We start from the raw sequence: 19,880 nt of genomic DNA on the forward strand, positions 1-19,880 counted from the left end.
GGCGTGACTTGAGGGCAAGGTAAAAATCAATGAGTTGTCATGGTAACAAAAACAAACCAGGAAGTGCAAAACAGAACTGAGTGTCCAAAAAAACTAAACATAACATGACCAAAACGAAACATAATCCATAGGCATGACACTGCAAGTATATATAAATTGACGTAACAGACACCTTCATAACAATATGTAATATGTACAATATACACACTGCAAGTATATATATATATATTTATATATATATATATATATATATGTGTGTCTGTGTGTGTGTGTGTGTGCGTGCGTGCGTGTGCGGGTGTGTGTGTGTGTGTGTGTGTGTGTGTGTGTGTGTGTGTGTGTGTGTGTGTGTGTGTGTGTGTGTGTGTGTGTGTGTGTGTGTGTGTGTGTGTGTGTGTGTGTGTGTTGGATTTACTCTGTGTATTTGTTATGTGTATATGTATTTATGGCGGACTTGCCTGGGAATTTTAAGATGGGCGGGGCTACCACTGACAAGTGACCAGTTGGGTAGCTTTAAAAATGGCGTAATTTCTTTCGTTTGGTAAGAACAGAGGGTCAGTGATGCAGGAGATGACTATGCAATATGGTGAGAGGAACCGAGGATGAAGAGGACAAGGCAAAAGATAGTGGAGAAGACAGCTGAGTGCCTCCCTAAATACACAAAGACCATTGAGCTCATTCAAAAATCAATCTGGACTAAGTTCGCAGCAGATGACATCGGAGAATGTGTTTCCAGTGCAGAGACTAAGATGGACCAGGTTGAGGGCTGCAACATAAAGAAGTTACAGAGGTCTGATTTTGAGCTCGCCAGACATGGCCTGAGAGAGAGAATCGATGAGCTCGAGCGAAGATGCAGGAACTGGGATGCTCTTATCTCATATGCCAACACAAAGATGCTCAAGGAGATGGTCCGAGCGCTGTGGCGTCGAGTAAGAGACTGGGAGGATAGCTGGCGAGACCCAAGATGCACAGAGTCATTCGATGAAGATATGGATGACAAAGTCCGACAAGAAAAATAGTCCGACAGGGCGCCAGACGTGCTCAACCCAGTAGGTCTCACAGAGCCTCCATTTAGCGGTCTCAGTCCCAAAGAGGAACTTCCTACAGGCAGCATCACCCAAGCTGCTCCATCCAATCCTCTCCCAACAACCATCTCAGCTTCAGGTTCCAGAATCCAGGCACTTAGTGGACCAGTTGGTGGCAGCACTGGAACCACATTAAATGCCTCTAGCACACCGCTGATGACCCAGAGTGCTCCCCGGGGCATCCCTGACTTGTATCCTGGAGGTTACAGCTACAGTTACCCCTCGAGAGAGCATGTGTCCCCACGTTTTCTGGTGACATAACAGATTATTACCGTTGGAAGGCTGAGTGGGCCGAACTGAAGCAAATGGAGAACCCACTGAGGACAGCAGGTGTAACAAGGTTCCATCTCCTAGCTAGCCTCGGTGAGAAAGTGAAGAAGGACCTAGTCGTGTCCAGCTGCGCGTCCTCTGAGGAAATGTTCCAACGCTTGGACAACAGATATGGAAATAAGGCAAGGATTGTCCATACGGTTGCGAGTGAGGTGCAAGGCCTGCCCCCTGTAAAAGGAAATAACCCTAGGAGAGCAATTGAGCTGATCCAGACGGTGGAAAGGGCCCTAAGCAACCATCTCATCCTGGGTGAAGAGGACATTATGAAAGATCGTCTGGTGGAACAATCTCTGGAGAGTAAGCTACCAAATTTCCTAAAGGAGAAATGGGTGGCTCACAAGAATGAGCCCAACAATTGTTTTAGCCCATCAGAACCACTTTGAGTGTCTTCTTCAATTCCTAAAGAGACAGGAGGTAATTCTTGAAGAGCTGGACCAGTTGGAAACGAGCCTTGCAGAAAAGACTCCCTCTGAGAAACGCCCGATAGAAACTTCAGAGAAGAGGGCGAAGAAGCCTTTCTCCATGGTCACTGCAGGTCAACGCGGGCCTCCAGCAAAGCCACAATCTGCATTCTCCATTTGTGGCGACGAAACACACATTGGAAGGCTTTTTGCATGCAAAACGTTCAGGGATCTGGACCTGGCAAAAAGAAAGTCTCACCTAAGGACCCATGGTGTGTGAAACAGGTGCTTGAACATTCACCCCAAGGATGGCCGTTGCAACTCAGGGTTCCTCTGCAGTAAAGCGGATTGCCGGCAAGACGATACCCACCACTACCTGCTCTGCCCCAGGTTCGCCACTCAAAGGGAAGGTGGCAGTAAAGTCCCTGCGAAGGTGGTGAAAAGGCCTTTTGGCCTAACCAGCCAGCAGAAAGAGTTTCTTGCAACTCTAAACCCAGAGCAGAGGACAGAGTGCAGGAAAGTCTTCTCAAACAAAACCGCCACAGCAATCTGCACCAGCACTGGAAGTGTACCTAAAGAATATTCAGTGCTAATGATGCTCCTCAAGGTCACTACCAACTCTGGCCATCTCATCGGTACATGGATTGACCTTGTTTCAGATACAAACTACATCACAAATACTGGAGCCAAGCGTCTCGGACTATGTGGAGAGAACATCAATTCCATTGTGCATGGAGTTGGTGGGATGCAGTGGACAATCATGACCAGGCGATACACCCTTCAGTTGAGGGTAGGAACTCCCGAGAGAATGGTGGGAGTGCATAAGATCATTTGCTACGGCCTGGAGAGCATCGCAGAAATCACCCAGAAAGCCACACCACATCAACTTCAAGGGTTCTTCCCTGGTGTTGCTGCTGAAGACTTGGTCCGGCCCACCAAAATCGATCTCATCAGCCACAAGGAAGGTTGCCTGGTCCCACATCCAGTCAGGAGAGAAAGGGACCTGATCCTTTGGGATGGCCCACTTGGAAAAACGGTTGCTGGGACCCACCCTGACCTCCTTGAGATTTAACCTTCCACCAGTCCGACACTCATTTCGCGAGGTCCATGAGAACTGCCTCAAGAGTATATGAGGAAGTCCTTGTGGACTCAAGCAATCCGGACACCGAGTTTACAAAGGAAGAGTCAGTCCTCAGCAGAACCGCTACTACTAACAAGGAAGTGTTAGAGTGGTTCAGGTGGGACAGCATCGGGGCAGCATGCGACCCTCAATGTGGGGAATGCAAATGTGGCATGTGTGCCCCAGGAGGAAAGGAGATGACCCTTGGAGAAGAAAGGGAGTTGGAGAAAATCAAGAATGGCCTCTCCTATTTTCTAGCTGGCAGGCCGTAGCCCTTGTGCGCCTCGTTGAGCCTGGGAGGTTTAGCTTCCTCGCCAGGCTGTGCGAGACTGTTGCCTGGACTCGGCGGGCAGTAGAGGCCTGTTTAGGTGGCAGGCACCAGGCCACTGCCAATGGAAATACAAAGCCTGGTCTTATAGCTGTTGAGAAGGCGGAGGCCTTCCATTACCTTGCCCTTGAAGCCCAGGATGGATTTTAGTTCCAGGATAAAACTCTGGATCGACTCGTGGTCCGGAAAGATGAGGTCACGAGGCTCCTACTCTGCGGAGGACGAATTCAGTTCTGGAATGAAAGCAAGACTACTATTCCTCTGGTCCCTATGAAGTCAGGATTGGCCAAATTACTAGCCCAAGAGGCTCATGAGAAGTACCACAAGGGGATTGCAGCAACTCTCCTAGGTACTCGGAGAAAAGCCTGGATCATACAGGGCCGTCAAGCAGTCAGGAGAATCATAAATGACTGCATCCACTCCCGAAAGCAAAGAGCTAGAGTATGCCAGCAAGTGATGAGTGACCTCTCGCTGGGGCGCACGCAAAGGACAGGCCCATTCGAGTACACAACCCTGGATCTATTTGGCCCCTATGAAGTCAAGGACGTAGTCAAGGGGAGAGCTAGGAAAGAAGTCTGGGGAATTGTTTTCTGCTGCATGGCTTCAATGGCAGTCCATGCTGATGTATGCGATGACCAGTCCTCAGAAAGTTTTCTGCTGGCCTACTCCCGCTTTGTTGCCCTTAGAGGGCACCCACGCAAGCTATGGTCCGACAAAGGGACAAACTTCATCGGGGCTAAACCCGCTCTGAATGAGCTCCAAAACCACTTGCGCTGTCTACAAACATCATCTGTTGAGGACATTACAGCCAAGAATGGGACAGAATGTGCATGGTGCGTCCACCCTGCTGATGCGCCTCACCGCAATGGAGCAGCAGAAGCTGCCGTAAAACTGGTTAAAAGAGCCCTTACAAGTTTGAAAGGAGCGTCAGACTCACCTGGAGCGAGTTCCAGACTCTAATGTTTCAGGCAACCAACCTGACAAACGAGCGCCCAATCGACGCTGGCGCCCAGGAGCAAGAGGAATCAGTCGACTACATAACTCCCAACTCTCTCATCCTCGGACAATCCTCAGTGGGAGGAGACACAGATGGACTTGATCTAGTCACCCACCCCTGGCGCAGGCTAAGGAACATTCACAATTTAGTTGACAGATTCTGGGCCAAGTGGAATGAACTAGACAGTCCAAATCTCTTTGTCCGTGAGAAGTGGCAAACAAAGGAGCGAAACGTTAAAAAGGGAGACATCGTCTAGATCGCAGATCCTAATGCTATGAGAGGACACTTCCGCTTGGGCATAGTTACATCCACAAGACCAGACAGGCATGGAGTCGTCAGGGACATCGATGTCAAAGTTTGTGTCGGCCTCCCAACAACGAATACTGAGAGAAAAGGCAGGACAAGTCAACAACTCCCCTCAACCATCATCCTGCAAAGGGATGTAAGGCGGCTGGTCGTGCTGATCCCAGCAGAGGATTCGACTCCAGCTGCGACTTCATGACGCTGTCTCCCGGGGCAACTTCAAAGTTCCAGTCACTGCGCCACCCCCTGGCCAAATCAACTCCCCAAACCCCTTTAAGCTATTTGGCTGGTTGGTGTAGGTGGATTGCTGCCACCATGCCCACACAGAGCACACAGTACATATACGAAGATGAGCATCCACACTCCAATAAAAAAAAAAAAAACATTAACCCTGGCACGCATCATCTGCCAGAGGGTCATGATTGACTCTGGGACTATGCTCTTCTACGGTCAACAGTATGCGACACTGCACAATTAGGGTGGACACTAGTTAGCCAAAGTAAAGAGATTACTCATTTAAAAAAAACAAAAAAAACATTGTAACTGGGTTATCGAACGGGTGTCACGAGGTGGGGTCTCTTGATCGTGGTGTAAGTTCCTTGGATGGGATATCAGGAACTTAAGTGGGAGGTGTTGGATTTACTATGAGTATATGTATTTGTGGCGGACTTGCCTGGGAATTTTAAGATGGGCGGGGCTACCAATGAGAGATGACCATTTGGGTAGCTTTAAAAATGGCGACATTGCTTTCGATTGTAAGAACAGCATCCTTTGTCTCCAGCATACCCCACTGGTACCTGCTGCTGCTGCTGATGTTGCTGCAATAGTATCAAATAAAACAAGCAAAGAGTGCACAGCTAGTAATTCCTTTCATGCTGAATGACGACCCATATTCAGAGGGCCAATACGGAAAAAACTGAACAGTGTGTGTGTGTGTGTGTGTGTATATATAATGTAGTAACAAACACCTTCATAACAATATGTAATATGTACAATATACACTATATATATATATATATATATATATATATATATATATATATATATATATATATATATATATATATATATATATATATATATATATATATATATATATATATATATATATATATATGTATAAAATGTAGTAACAGACACCTTCATAACAATATGTACAATATACACACTGCAAGTATATATATGTAATGTAGTAACAGACACCTTCATAACAATATGTAATATTTTCAATATACACACTGCAAGTATATATATATATATATATATATATATATATATATATATATATATATATATATATTAGGGCTGGGTAACGATTAAAAATTATAATCGAAGTTAATCGCACTATTTCTCCGATTAATCGCGATTAACTGCATTGTATACACAAAGGCCAATAATGAATTCAAAAGTAGTATGTAGTGCACCTTTATTGGAATATTCTCCCACATGAACAAAAGCGCCAAAACATTTGTTGTGCACACACAATTTAAATCAGTACTTGTTAAACAGTAGCAGTTAAATAGCATATTTTCTGAAAATCAACTCAAAAAATGTAAATACAAACATTTAAGCTTATTGCCACTGCCAGGGTATTTAAGTCATCCTGTTTGTTATGGGAAATAAATATAATCTACATACAAATCTCTGAGCTACAATCATAACATCTGAACAGGCAATTTCTGAGGTAACAGCAGAAAAAAATTTTTTATCAGCGATCTTATGTTTAAAAAACCTATATTATAGGTAGTGGGCTGTTTTAGGGAATTTTTGATCAAATTATCCATAGTAACAATATTAATAATGTTGTGTTTATTATGCGTAGTGCACTTAAAATAATTATGACCATATCTAGGAATTGACATGATGGGAGTTTTCCGATTGTTTGCTTGGTGCTTTGATAAACTGAACGCATATACATGGTACTATATTGTGATGTTATGAGCCAGGGAAAAAAAGAACTACCCTACCCAGCATGCAACAGGAGTGACAAGCATGCGCGGTAGCCCGGTATACGTTGGGTGTCGGCATGACGGCATCTTGTATGTTGTGATATGCACACTCTGAAAACAAACGTTAAGAACTGAGCGAACACTCCTCGTCTGCATTATTCATAAATAGAAAGACAACACATATAGTCCGCTACTTCACAGGCCACTGGATGTAGCCGGCAAAGTATTCCCATGCTAGCTAGCAGGTCTAGCAAGTACGCGTCATTCAGTCCAAAACGGCCCGATCTATCCACATTCAGAATTGTCTGGCGGTCGAAAGTGATCCCGGAGTGACCACGCTGTAAGCCAGCCATGAAAGTTGCAGAATTGTCCGGTATTTTTGCCAAATGTTCCATCTTTACCAAGAGCCCCTCGACGCTGATGCCCGTCCGGGCGACGCCATCTTGTTAAGAAAAGGCGTTAACAAAATAAAAGCATGTAAACAACAATATGTATATATATATATATATATATATATATATATATATATATATATATATATATATATATATATATATATATATATATATATACCGTCAACTTCCTCGACGTCACTTTCAACCTGAGAAATAACAGCTACCAACCATTCACGAAACCCAACACAACACTCCAATACGTGCACCATGACAGCAACCACCCACCCACCACCACCAAAAGAATACCTACCGGAATTAATAAAAGGCTATCGATGCTGTCATCCAGCAAAGCTGAATTCGACCAAGCAACCCCCCCGTACCAGAAAGCACTTGATGAAAGCGGATACAACTTCACCCTCACCTATGAACCCACTCCAGGAAACCAACCAAAAAAGAGCAGAAAACGAAACAACATCATCTGGTACAATCCGCCATTCAGCAAAGACGTCTGAACCAACATCGGCCGCAAGTTCCTCACTCTGATCGACAAACACTTCCCCAAAGGCAACACCCTAAGAAAAATATTCAACAAGAACAACATAAAATTGAGCTACAGCTGTATGAACAACATGCAACAAATCATTTCAAACCACAACAAAGCAATTGCAAAAGGACTGCCTACCCCCAGACTAAACGACTCTGAAACCAATAATGAATGTAACTGTCGCAAGAAACCTGATTGCCCTCTCAACGGAAGGTGCTTACAGACATCAGTCGTTTACCAAGCAAAGGTAATACGCAAGGACATTAACACATCCGACACGTACGTAGGATTAACCGAAGGAGCGTTCAAAACAAGATGGAATAATCACAACGCCTCCTTTAGAAACCAGACTTTGCAGAATTCTACAGAACTCAGCAAACACATTTGGAACCTCAAAGACAATAATGTTGAATATTCAATAACATGGCAAATTCTTGCATCCAGCACACCTTACAACAGTGGTAATAAAAGATGCAACCTATGCTTAAAAGAGAAACTGTTTATTATATATCATCCAGATTTATCATCCCTCAACAAGCGCAGTGAAATCATTTCAACATGCCGCCACAGAAGGAAATACCTCCTAGGTAACACATGAGCCAATCACCACACCCTACGCCTGCTTGTACCCACCCACTCTGTGCTCTATATAAACCATTGTATGTGAATGCTTCCATTAAAATCTCCTGATGATTGAGGGAACCCCTCATGAAACAGATCTGTAGAGATAAAGTAGTCTTGTGATTTTTTCCCACACCTACATATTGCGCTCTACCACGGTATCGAGCACTATTCTCTGGATAATCCAATCAAGACATATTCCGCTCCAAATTGACATTTGTTGAGCACTGTACGACGATCCGAAATGGAAAAGTTCAGCATCGACTACTCCACGAAGAACATTCCCATACCCGCCCAGAAGGACTACAAGCAAAGACTCATAGAAAAGACGGAACACTTCCTAAGAAGGATGCGGTGGAAAGCACACTTTTTCCTCCACCCTGAAACAAAAGGAACGCAAAAGGAAACTTACGGATTCAAATCTACCAAGAACCCACCCACAGTCAAGGAATTAAAGGACTTCGAGAACGACATGCTCAAAATGATACAATCAGTCAAATTTAAGCCAGCCCGCAACCCATTCCTCACCAAGCTGAAAAATGACACGGAGCGCATCAAGAAAGTAAGCAACCTCATCATAGCCGCCGATAAAACCACAAACTTCTACAGAATGGACATACCAGAACATAACTCTTTACTGGACAAAAGCATCACCAAATCATACAAAAAAGCGCAACCCAACACTTTACAGAACATCCACTTGGAAAACAAGCGGATCGCAACCGAACTGAATATTGAGGACAGGGTGGACGCCACAGCCAACAAAGAAGCCTTCATCACATTGAAGGACCACAAACCCAACTTCGCAAATAACCCAACATGCCGACTAATAAACCCAACTAAATCCGAAATAGGAAAAATCAGCAAAATAATCCTGGACAGAATCAACGCAAAAATCAAGGACAAAACACCACTCAACCAATGGAGAAATACAGCAGCAGTAATCAAATGGTTTAACAACATCCAAGACAAACAACAACACAACTTTATCTCCTTCGACATCGAAGAATTTTACCCTTCCATCACGCAAGACCTACTGACCCAAGCACTAAACTTCGCCTCGGACTACGACTCAATCACGGGCAACGAAAGAAACATCATCATCCACGCAAAGAACTCCATACTCATCCACAACAGTACACCATGGCAAAAAAAGAACAATTCAACGTTTGACGTTACTATGGGGAGTTTTGACGGAGCAGAAACGTGCGAACTCGTTGGGAGTTTCCTCGTCTCCCAGCTTGCTAGCCTCAACCTGAACCTTGGTATTTACCGTGATGACGGACTGGCAGTGTGCCGCGCCTCGCCAAGGAGCAGCGAGAACACCAAGATGCGCATATGCCAAATCTTCAAAGAAAACGGCCTACGGATCACGATTGAAGCCAACAAGCAAACCGTCAACTTCCTCGACGTCACTTTCAACCTGAGATATAACAGCTACCAACCATTCACGAAACCCAACACAACACTCCAATACGTGCACCATGACAGCAACCACCCACCCACCACCACCAAAAGAATACCTACCGGAATTAATAAAAGGCTATCGATGCTGTCATCCAGCAAAGCTGAATTCGACCAAGCAACCCCCCCGTACCAGAAAGCACTTGATGAAAGCGGATACAACTTCACCCTCACCTATGAACCCACTCCAGGAAACCAACCAAAAAAGAGCAGAAAACGAAACAACATCATCTGGTACAATCCGCCATTCAGCAAAGACGTCTGAACCAACATCGGCCGCAAGTTCCTCACTCTGATCGACAAACACTTCCCCAAAGGCAACACCCTAAGAAAAATATTCAACAAGAACAACATTAAATTGAGCTACAGCTGTATGAACAACATGCAACAAATCATTTCAAACCACAACAAAGCAATTGCAAAAGGACTGCCTACCCCCAGACTAAACGACTCTGAAACCAATAATGAATGTAACTGTCGCAAGAAACCTGATTGCCCTCTCAACGGAAGGTGCTTACAGACATCAGTCGTTTACCATCCATCCATCCATCCATCCATCATCTTCCGCTTATCCGAGGCCGGGTCGCGGGGGCAGCAGCCCAAGCAGGGAAGCCCAGACTTCCCTATCTCCAGCCACTTCGTCCAGCTCTTCCCGGGGGATCCCGAGGCGTTCCCAGGCCAGCCGGGAGACATAGTCCTTCCAACGTGTCCTGGGTCTTCCCCGTGGCCTCCTACCAGCTGGACGCGCCCCAAACACATCCCCAGGGAGGCGTTCGGGTGGCATCCTGACCAGATGCCCGAACCACCTCATCTGGCTCCTCTCGATGTGGAGGAGCAGCGGCTTTACGTTGAGCCCCTCCCGGATGGCAGAGCTTCTCACCCTATCTCTAAGGGAGAGCCCCGCCACCCGGCGGAGGAAACTCATTTCGGCCGCTTGTACCCGTGATCTTATCCTTTCGGTCATGACCCAAAGCTCATGACCATAGGTGAGGATGGGAACGTAGATCGACCGGTAAATTGAGAGCTTTGCCTTCCGGCTCAGCTCCTTCTTCACCACAACGGATCGATACAACGTCCGCATTACTGAAGACGCCGCACCGATCCGCCTGTCGATCTCACGATCCCCTCTTCCCCCACTCGTGAACAAGACTCCTAGGTACTTGAACTCCTCCACTTGGGGCAGGGTCTCCTCCCCAACCCGGAGATGGCACTCCACCCTTTTCCGGGCGAGAACCATGGACTCGGACTTGGAGGTGCTGATTCTCATTCCGGTCGCTTCACACTCGGCTGCAAACCGATCCAGTGAGAGCTGAAGATCCCGGCCAGATGAAGCCATCAGGACTACATCATCTGCAAAAAGCAGAGACCTAATCCCGTGGCCACCAAACCGGAACCCCTCAACGCCTTGACTGCGCCTAGAAATTCTGTCCATAAAAGTTATGAACAGAATCGGTGACAAAGGACAGCCTTGGCGGAGTCCAACCTTCACTGGAAACGTGTCCGACTTACTGCCAGCAATGCGGACCAAGCTCTGACACTGATCATACAGGGAGCGGACTGCCACAATAAGACATTCCGATACCCCATACTCTCTGAGCACTCCCCACAGGACTTCCCGAGGGACACGGTCGAATGCCTTCTCCAAGTCCATAAAGCACATGTAGACTGGTTGGGCAAACTCCCATGCACCCTCAAGAACCCTGCCGAGAGTGTAGAGCTGGTCCACAGTTCCACGACCAGGACGAAAACCACACTGTTCCTCCTGAATCCGAGGTTCGACTATCCGGCGAAGCCTCCTCTCCAGTACACCTGAATAAACCTTACCGGGAAGGCTGAGGAGTGTGATCCCACGATAGTTGGAACACACCCTCCGGTCCCCCTTCTTAAAGAGAGGGACCACCACCCCGGTCTGCCAATCCAGAGGTACCGCCCCCGATGTCCACGCGATGCTGCAGAGTCTTGTCAACCAAGACAGCCCCACAGCATCCAGAGCCTTAAGGAACTCCGGGCGGATCTCATCCACCCCCGGGGCCTTGCCGCCGAGGAGCTTTTTAACTACCTCAGCGACCTCAGCCCCAGAAATAGGAGAGTCCACTACAGAACCCCCAGGCACCGCTTCCTCAAAGAAAGACGTGTTGGTGGGATTGAGGAGGTCTTCGAAGTATTCCCTCCACCGATCCACAACATCCGCAGTCGAAGTCAGCAGAACACCATCCGCACCATACACGGTGTTGATAGTGCACTGCTTCCCCTTCCTGAGGCGCCGTATGGTGGTCCAGAATCGCTTCGAAGCCGTCCGGAAGTCGTTTTCCATGGCTTCCCCGAACTCTTCCCATGTCCGAGTTTTTGCCTCCGCGACCGCTAAAGCTGCACACCGCTTGGCCCGTCGGTACCCGTCCACTTCCTCCGGAGTCCTATGAGCCAAAAGAACCCGATAGGACTCCTTCTTCAGCTTGACGGCATCCCTCACTGCTGGTGTCCACCAACGGGTTCTGAGATTACCGCCACGACAGGCACCAACAACCTTGCGGCCACAGCTCCAATCAGCCGCCTCGACAATAGAGGTTCGGAACATGGTCCACTCGGACTCAATGTCCCGCACCTCCCTCGTGACATGTTCAAAGTTCTCCCGGAGGTGTGAATTGAAACTCTCTCTGACAGGAGACTCTGCCAGACGTTCCCAGCAGACCCTCACAATGCGCTTGGGCCTGCCAGGTCTGTCCGGCATCCTCCCCCACCATCGCAGCCAACTCACCACCAGGTGGTGATCGGTAGAAAGCCCCGCCCCTCTCTTCACCCGAGTGTCCAAAACATAAGGCCGCAAATCCGATGACACAACTACAAAGTCGATCATGGAACTGCGGCCTAGGGTGTCCTGGTGCCAAGTGCACATATGGACACCCTTATGTTTGAACATGGTGTTTGTTATCGACAAACTGTGACGAGCACAAAAGTCCAATAACAAAACACCACTCGGGTTTGGATCCGGGCGACCATTCTTCCCAATCACGCCTCTCCAGGTTTCACTGTCGTTGCCAACATGAGCGTTGAAGTCTCCCAGTAGGACAAGGGAATCACCCGGAGGAGCACTTTCCAGTACTCCCTCGAGTGTACCCAAAAAGGGTGGGTATTCTGAACTGCTGTTTGGTGCGTAAGCACAAACAACAGTCAGGACCCGTCCCCCCACCCGAAGGCGAAGGGAAGCTACCCTCTCGTCCACTGGGTTGAACTCAAACGTACAGGCTTTGAGCCGGGGGGCAACCAGAATTGCCACCCCAGCCCGTCGCCTTTCACTGCCGGCAACGCCAGAGTGGAAGAGGGTCCAGTCCCTCTCGAGAGAACTGGTTCCAGAGCCCTTGCTGTGCGTCGAGGTGAGTCCGACTATATCCAGCCGGAACTTCTCTACCTCGCGCACTAGCTCAGGCTCCTTCCCCCCCAGTGAGGTGACGTTCCACGTCCCAAGAGCTAGCTTCTGTAGCCGAGGATCGGACCGCCAAGTGCCCTGCCTTCGGCTGCCGCCCAGCTCACAATGCACCCGACCTCTATGGCCCCTCCTATGAGTGGTGAGCCCATTGGAGGGATGACCCACGTTGCCTCTTCGGGCTGTGCCCGGCCGGGCCCCATGGGAACAGGCCCGACCACCAGGCGCTCGCCATCGTGCCCCAACTCCGGGTCGTTTACCAAGCAAAGGTAATACGCAAGGACATTAACACATCCGACACGTACGTAGGATTAACCGAAGGAGCGTTCAAAACAAGATGGAATAATCACAACGCCTCCTTTAGAAACCAGACTTTGCAAAATTCTACAGAACTCAGCAAACACATTTGGAACCTCAAAGACAATAATGTTGAATATTCAATAACATGGCAAATTCTTGCATCCAGCACACCTTACAACAGTGGTAATAAAAGATGCAACCTATGCTTAAAAGAGAAACTGTTTATTATATATCATCCAGATTTATCATCCCTCAACAAGCGCAGTGAAATCATTTCAACATGCCGCCACAGAAGGAAATACCTCCTAGGTAACACATGAGCCAATCACCACACCCTACGCCTGCTTGTACCCACCCACTCTGTGCTCTATATAAACCATTGTATGTGAATGCTTCCATTAAAATCTCCTGATGATTGAGGGAACCCCTCATGAAACAGATCTGTAGAGATGAAGTAGTCTTGTGATTTTTTCCCACACCTACATATATATATATATATATATATATATATATATATATATATATATATATATATATATATATATATATATCTTGATTGGATTATCCAGAGAATAGTGCTCGATACCGTGGTAGAGCGCAATATGTAGGTGTGGGAAAAAAATCACAAGACTACGTCATCTCTACAGATCTGTTTCATGAGGGGTTCCCTCAATCATCAGGAGATTTTAATGGAAGCATTCACATACAATGGTTTGTATAGAGCACAGAGTCGGTGGGTACAGGCAGGCATAGGGTGTGGTGATTGGCTCATGTGTTACCTAGGAGGTGTTTCCGTCTGTGGCGGCATGTTGAAATGATTTCACTGCGCTTGTTGCGGGATGATAGATCTGGATGATATATAATAAACAGTTTCTCTTTCAAGCATAGGTTGCATCTTTTATTACCACTGTTGTAAGGTGTGCTGGATGCAAGAATTTGCCATGTTATTGCATATTCAACATTATTGTCTTTGAGGTTCCAAATGTGTTTGCTGAGTTCTGTAGAATTTTGCAAAGTCTGGTTTCTAAAGGAGGCGTTGTGATTATTCCATCTTGTTTTGAACGCTCCTTCGGTTAATCCTACGTACGTGTCGGATGTGTTAATGTCCTTGCGTATTACCTTTGCTTGGTAAACGACTGATGTCTGTAAGCACCCTCCGTTGAGAGGGCAATCAGGTTTCTTGCGACAGTTATATTCATTATTGGTTTCAGAGTCGTTTAGTCTGGGGGTAGGCAGTCCTTTTGCAATTGCTTTGTTGTGGTTTTAAATGATTTGTTGCATGTTATTCATACAGCTGTAGCTCAATTTAATGTTGTTCTTGTTGAATATTTTTCTTAGGGTGTTGCCTTTGGGGAAGTGTTTGTCGATCAAACACTTCCCCAAAGGCAACACCTTTTGTTGTTCTTGTTGAATATTTTTCTTAGGGTGTTGCCTTTGGGGAAGTGTTTGTCGATCAAACACTTCCCCAAAGGCAACACCCTAAGAAAAATATTCTCTATATGTGCTCTATATAAACCATTGTATGTGAATGCTTCCATTAAAATCTCCTGATGATTGAGGGAACCCCTCATGAAACAGATCTGTAGAGATGAAGTAGTCTTGTGATTTTTTTCCCACACCTACATATATATATATATATATATATATATATATATATATATATATATGTATAAGGGGTGGGCAAATTAATGCGTTAATTACGAGTTAACTCCTCAATCTTTTATCGCACATTTGCGTATGTTGTTTACATGCTTTTATTTTGTTAACGCCTTTTCTTAACAAGATGGCGTCGCCCGGACGGGCTTCGGCGTCATGGGGCTCTTGGTAAAGATGGAACATTTGGCAAAAATACCGGACAATTCTGCAAATTTCATGGCTGGTTTACAGCGTGGTCACTCCGGGATCACTTTCGACCGCCAGACAATTCTGAATGTGGATAGATCGGGCCGTTTTGGACTGAATGACGCGTGCTTGCTAGACCAGCTAGCTAGCATGGGAATACTTTGCCGGCTACATCCAGCGGCCTGTGAATCAGCGGAGTATATGTGTTGTCTGTCTATTTATGAATAATGCAGACGAGGAGTGATTAATCGGAGAAATAGTGCGAATAACTTCGATTAAAATTTTTAATCGTTGCCCAGCCCTAATATATATATATAATGTAGTAACAGACACCTTCATAACAATATGTACAATATACACAATGCAAGTATATATGTGTAATCTAGTAACAGACACCTTCACACAATATGTATTATTTTCAATATACACACTGCAAGTATATATATAATGTAGTATCAGACACTTTCATAACAATATGTAATATGTACAATATACACACTGCAAGGGTATGTATGTATGTATATATATATAAAAACCCCGTTTTCATATGAGTTGGGAAATTGTTTTAGATGTAAATATAAATGGAATACGGTGATTTGCAAATCATTTTCAACTCATATTCAGTTGAATATGCTACAAAGACAACATATTTGATGTTCAAACTGATAAACTTTTTTTTTTTTGTCGCAAATAATCATTAACTTTAGAATTTGATGCCAGCAACACATGACAAAGAAGTTAGGAAAGGTGGCAAGAAATACTGATAAAGTTGAGGAATGCGCATCAAACACTTATTTGGAACATCCCACAGGTGTGCAGGCTAATTGGGAACAGCTGCGTGCCATGATTGGGAATGAAAACAGCTTCCCTAAAAATGTTCAGTCTTTCACAAGAAAGGATGGAGCGAGGTACACCCCTTTGTCCACTACTGCGTTAGCAAATAGTCAAACAGTTTAAGAACAACGTTTCTCTAAGTGCAATTGCAAGAAATTTTGGGATTTTACCATCTACGGTCCATAATATCATCAAAAGGTTCACAGAATCTGAAGAAATCACTCCACGTAAGCGGCATGGGCGGAAACCAATATTTAATGACCGTGACCTTCGATCCCTCTGACGGCACTGTAACAAAAACCGACATCAATCTCTGAAGGATATCAACACATGAGCTCAGGAACACTTCAGAAAACCACTGTCACTAAATACCGTTGGTCACTACATCTGTAAGTGCAAAATAAAGCTCTACTCTGCAAAGCGAAAGCCATTTATCAACAACATCCAGAAACGCCGCCGGCTTCTCTGGGCCCGAGATCATCTAAGATGGACTGATGCAAAGTGGAAAAGCGTTCTGTGGTCTGACGAGTCCACATTTCAAATTGTTTTTGGAAATATTCGACATTGTGTCATCCGGACCAAAGGGGAAGCAAAACATCCAGACTGTTATCGACGCAAAGTTCAAAAGTCAGCATCTGTGATGGTATGGGAGTGCATTAGTGCCCAATGCATGGGTAACTTACACATCTGTGAAGGCACCATTAATGCTGAAAGGTACATAAAGGTTTTGGAACAACATATGCTGCCATCTAAGCGCCTACATTTTCATGGATGCCCCTGCTTATTTCAGCAAGACAATGCCAAGCCACATTCAGCACGTGTTACAACAGCGTATATATATATATATATATATATATATATATATATATATATATATATATATATATATATATATATGTGAAGTGAAGTGAATTATATTTGTATAACGCTTTTTCTCTAGTGACTCAAAGCGCTTTACATAGTGAAACCCAATATCTAAGTTACATTCAAACCAGTGTGGGTGGCACTGGGAGCAGGTGGGTAAAGTGTCTTGCCCAAGGACACAACGGCAGTGACTAGGATGGTGGAAGCGGGAATCGAACCTGCAACCCTCAAGTTTCTGGCACGGCCACTCTACCAACCGAGCTAAACCATATATATATATATATATATATATATATATATATATATATATATATATATATATATATATATATATGTATATATATATATATATATATATATATTTGATATTGACGTCCTCTTACTTGCATCCAGCGGTCGCCCCTGTTCATGTACGCATGGCACACGCTCAGCTTGTAGCCACTTTTGGCAACAAGGCTTCGCATCCCTTTCAGGAAGGCGTAGTTATCTGACGTGCTGAGGAGGAGAGGATTAGGCCACTTTAGCATCATCCGTCTTTTTTTAACGTTAACAATTTGGGTCAGCAATTATAAAATATGTTCACTTTTTACCTGCAGACAAAGACCTCGGCGGGCTCCAAGATATTTGGCGTCATGATCCAAGGCGCCACTCGGAACGTGACCGTGTCTGTGAAAATGGGCATCTCGGGGAGACCCTGTCAACAAACAAGTGTGCTAGCTGTTAGCACTTTTAATGTTAGCGTTTTAGCCGATTGTGTATATTTGGAGCTTCAAAGCGTGGATTCTGTTATTTGGTACCCTCTTGGAAGTATGCTAGCTCACTCTTCTAGCTATAGCAACAGTAAGCATTTCAGTACAGCTTCTGCTCCTCTAAATTCAAACCACTTCAACGTTCAAACTTGTTGTAGGCCCTGCCCACAGGTGCCTGCTCCTTCATGTCAAATCACTGCCGTTAATTTGAAACCGTAAAAAAGAGAAACGAAACGGTAAAAAAGGAATGTGAAAACCGTAAAAAAGAGAAACGAAACTGTAAAAAAGAGAAGCAAAAACCATATAAAAGATAAGCAAAAAAATTTAACAAAAGACGTGAAAACTGTAAAAAAGGGGCAAAAACCGTAAAAAAGAAAAGCAAAATACGTTAAAAAAAAAGAGAAACGAAACTGTAAAAAAACAGAGTAGCAAAAAAAACGTAAAAAAGCAAAAAGCAAAAAACTTTTAAAAAAAGAAGTGAAAACTGCAAAAAAGAAAAAAGAAATCGTGAAAAAAAGAAGCGAAGACAAGTGACAATAGTATATTAAAATTGAAGCAAAAACCGTAATAAGTGGAAGCAAAAACCGTAAAAAACAGAAGCAAAAACCATAAAAAGAAAAACAAAAACCGCAACAAGAGAAATAAAAACCGTAAAAAAAATAATTTAAACTGAAAAAAAGAAAAGTGAAAACTATAAAAAAAGAATTAAGCAAAAACCGTTAAAAAAAGTGAAAACTGAAAAAACAAAAAAAACATACAAGACTGTATAAACAAACAGTAAAAACCGTAACAAAAGAAATGAAAACCGTAAAATAAGAAAGAAATTAAAACAGTAAAAAAGGGGCAAAAACCCCAGAAAAAGAAAAATTTGGAAAAACAGAAGCGAAGTCGTAAATTGAAGCAAAAACCGTTAAAAGAAAATCAAAAACTGTAAAAGAAAAAGCAGAAAATGTATAGAAAAGAAAACTGTAAAAAAGACAAGTGAAAAATAACAAAAAGAAAAGCAAAAATCGTAAAAAAAAAGAAGCGAAGACATAAAAAAAGACAAGTGAAAATAGTAAAAAAAGAAAAGTTAAAATAAAAAAAAAAAAAAAGAAGCGAAAATATAAACAAAAGGATGCAAAAACATTTTTAAACAAAAAGAAAAAACTGTAATAAGGAGAAGCAAAAATCATAAATAAGATCAGCGAAAACAGTAATTAAAGGGGAACATTATCACAATTTCAAAAGGGTTAAAAACAATAAAAATCAGTTCCCAGTGGCTTGTTGTATTTTTTTAATTTTTTTTCAAAATTTTACCGGTCCCGGAATATCCCTAAATAAAGCTTTAAAGTGCCTTATTTTCGCTATCTTCGAAGCCACTATCCATTTCCCTGTGACGTCATACAGGGCTGCCAATACAAACAACATGGCGGTTACCACAGCAAGATATAGCGACATTACCTCGGATTCAGACTCGGATTTCAGCGGCTTAAGCGATTCAACAGATTACGCATGTATTGAAACAGATGGTCGGAGTATGGAGGCAGATAGCGAAAATGAAATTGAAGAAGAAATTGAAGCTATTGAGCCAATAGCTATTGACGCTATTCGGCCATAGCGTGGGTGTACCTAATGAAGTGGCCCATAGCATGGCTGCCTTATTAGCATCGCTGGTAAAATGTGCAGACCAAACGATCAGGACTTTCGCATCTTGTGACACTGGAGCAACTTAAATCCATCGATTGGTAAGTGTTTGTTTCGCATTAAATGTGGGTATCTAGTTTCAAATGTACATACAGCTAGCGTAAATAGCATGTTAGCTTCGATTAACATAGCATGTTAGCATCGATTAGCTGGCAGTCATGCCGTGACCAAATATATTGGTAAGTGTTTGTTTCGCATTAAATGTGGGTATCTAGTTTCAAATGTACATACAGCTAGCGTAAATAGCATGTTAGCATCGATTAACATAGCATGTTAGCATCGATTAGCTGGCAGTCATGCCGTGACCAAATATATGTCTGATTAATACATAAGTCAACAACATCAACAAAACTCACCTTTGTGATTTTGTTGACTTAATCGTTGCAAATGCATCTGCAGGTTATCCATACATCTCTGTGCCATGTCTGTCTTAGCATCGCCGGTCAAATGTGAGGACACTTTGGTACATTCAATGGGGGTCTGGCGGCAGATTTCTTGCCAGTGGTGCAACTTGAATCCCTCCTTGTTAGTGTTGTTACACCCTCTGACAACACACCGACGAGGCATGATGTCTCCAAGGTTCCCAAAAATAGTCAATACAACAGAAAATAACAGAGCTGGGACCCGGTGTTTGTAATGTGAAAATGAAT

At 44.2% G+C, this 19,880-nt stretch overlaps 1 protein-coding gene across 3 annotated transcripts in view; it reads right to left on the reverse strand.

Annotated features, from left to right (window-relative positions):
* Positions 1-19,880, reverse strand: part of padi2 (peptidyl arginine deiminase, type II) — a 69,640-nt gene that overhangs the window by 20,228 nt on the left and 29,532 nt on the right. For all 3 annotated transcript variants that reach the window (XM_061885793.1, XM_061885784.1, XM_061885801.1), the window contains exons 8-9: positions 17,386-17,489; positions 17,179-17,290 (exon numbers count right to left, since the gene is read on the reverse strand). In XM_061885793.1, the coding sequence (XP_061741777.1) occupies positions 17,179-17,290; positions 17,386-17,489 (216 nt within the window). The remainder of the gene's footprint in view (positions 1-17,178; positions 17,291-17,385; positions 17,490-19,880) is intronic.

This window comes from Nerophis ophidion, linkage group LG02 (genome assembly GCF_033978795.1).
Source record: "Nerophis ophidion isolate RoL-2023_Sa linkage group LG02, RoL_Noph_v1.0, whole genome shotgun sequence".
NCBI classification, from domain to species: domain Eukaryota; kingdom Metazoa; phylum Chordata; class Actinopteri; order Syngnathiformes; family Syngnathidae; genus Nerophis; species Nerophis ophidion.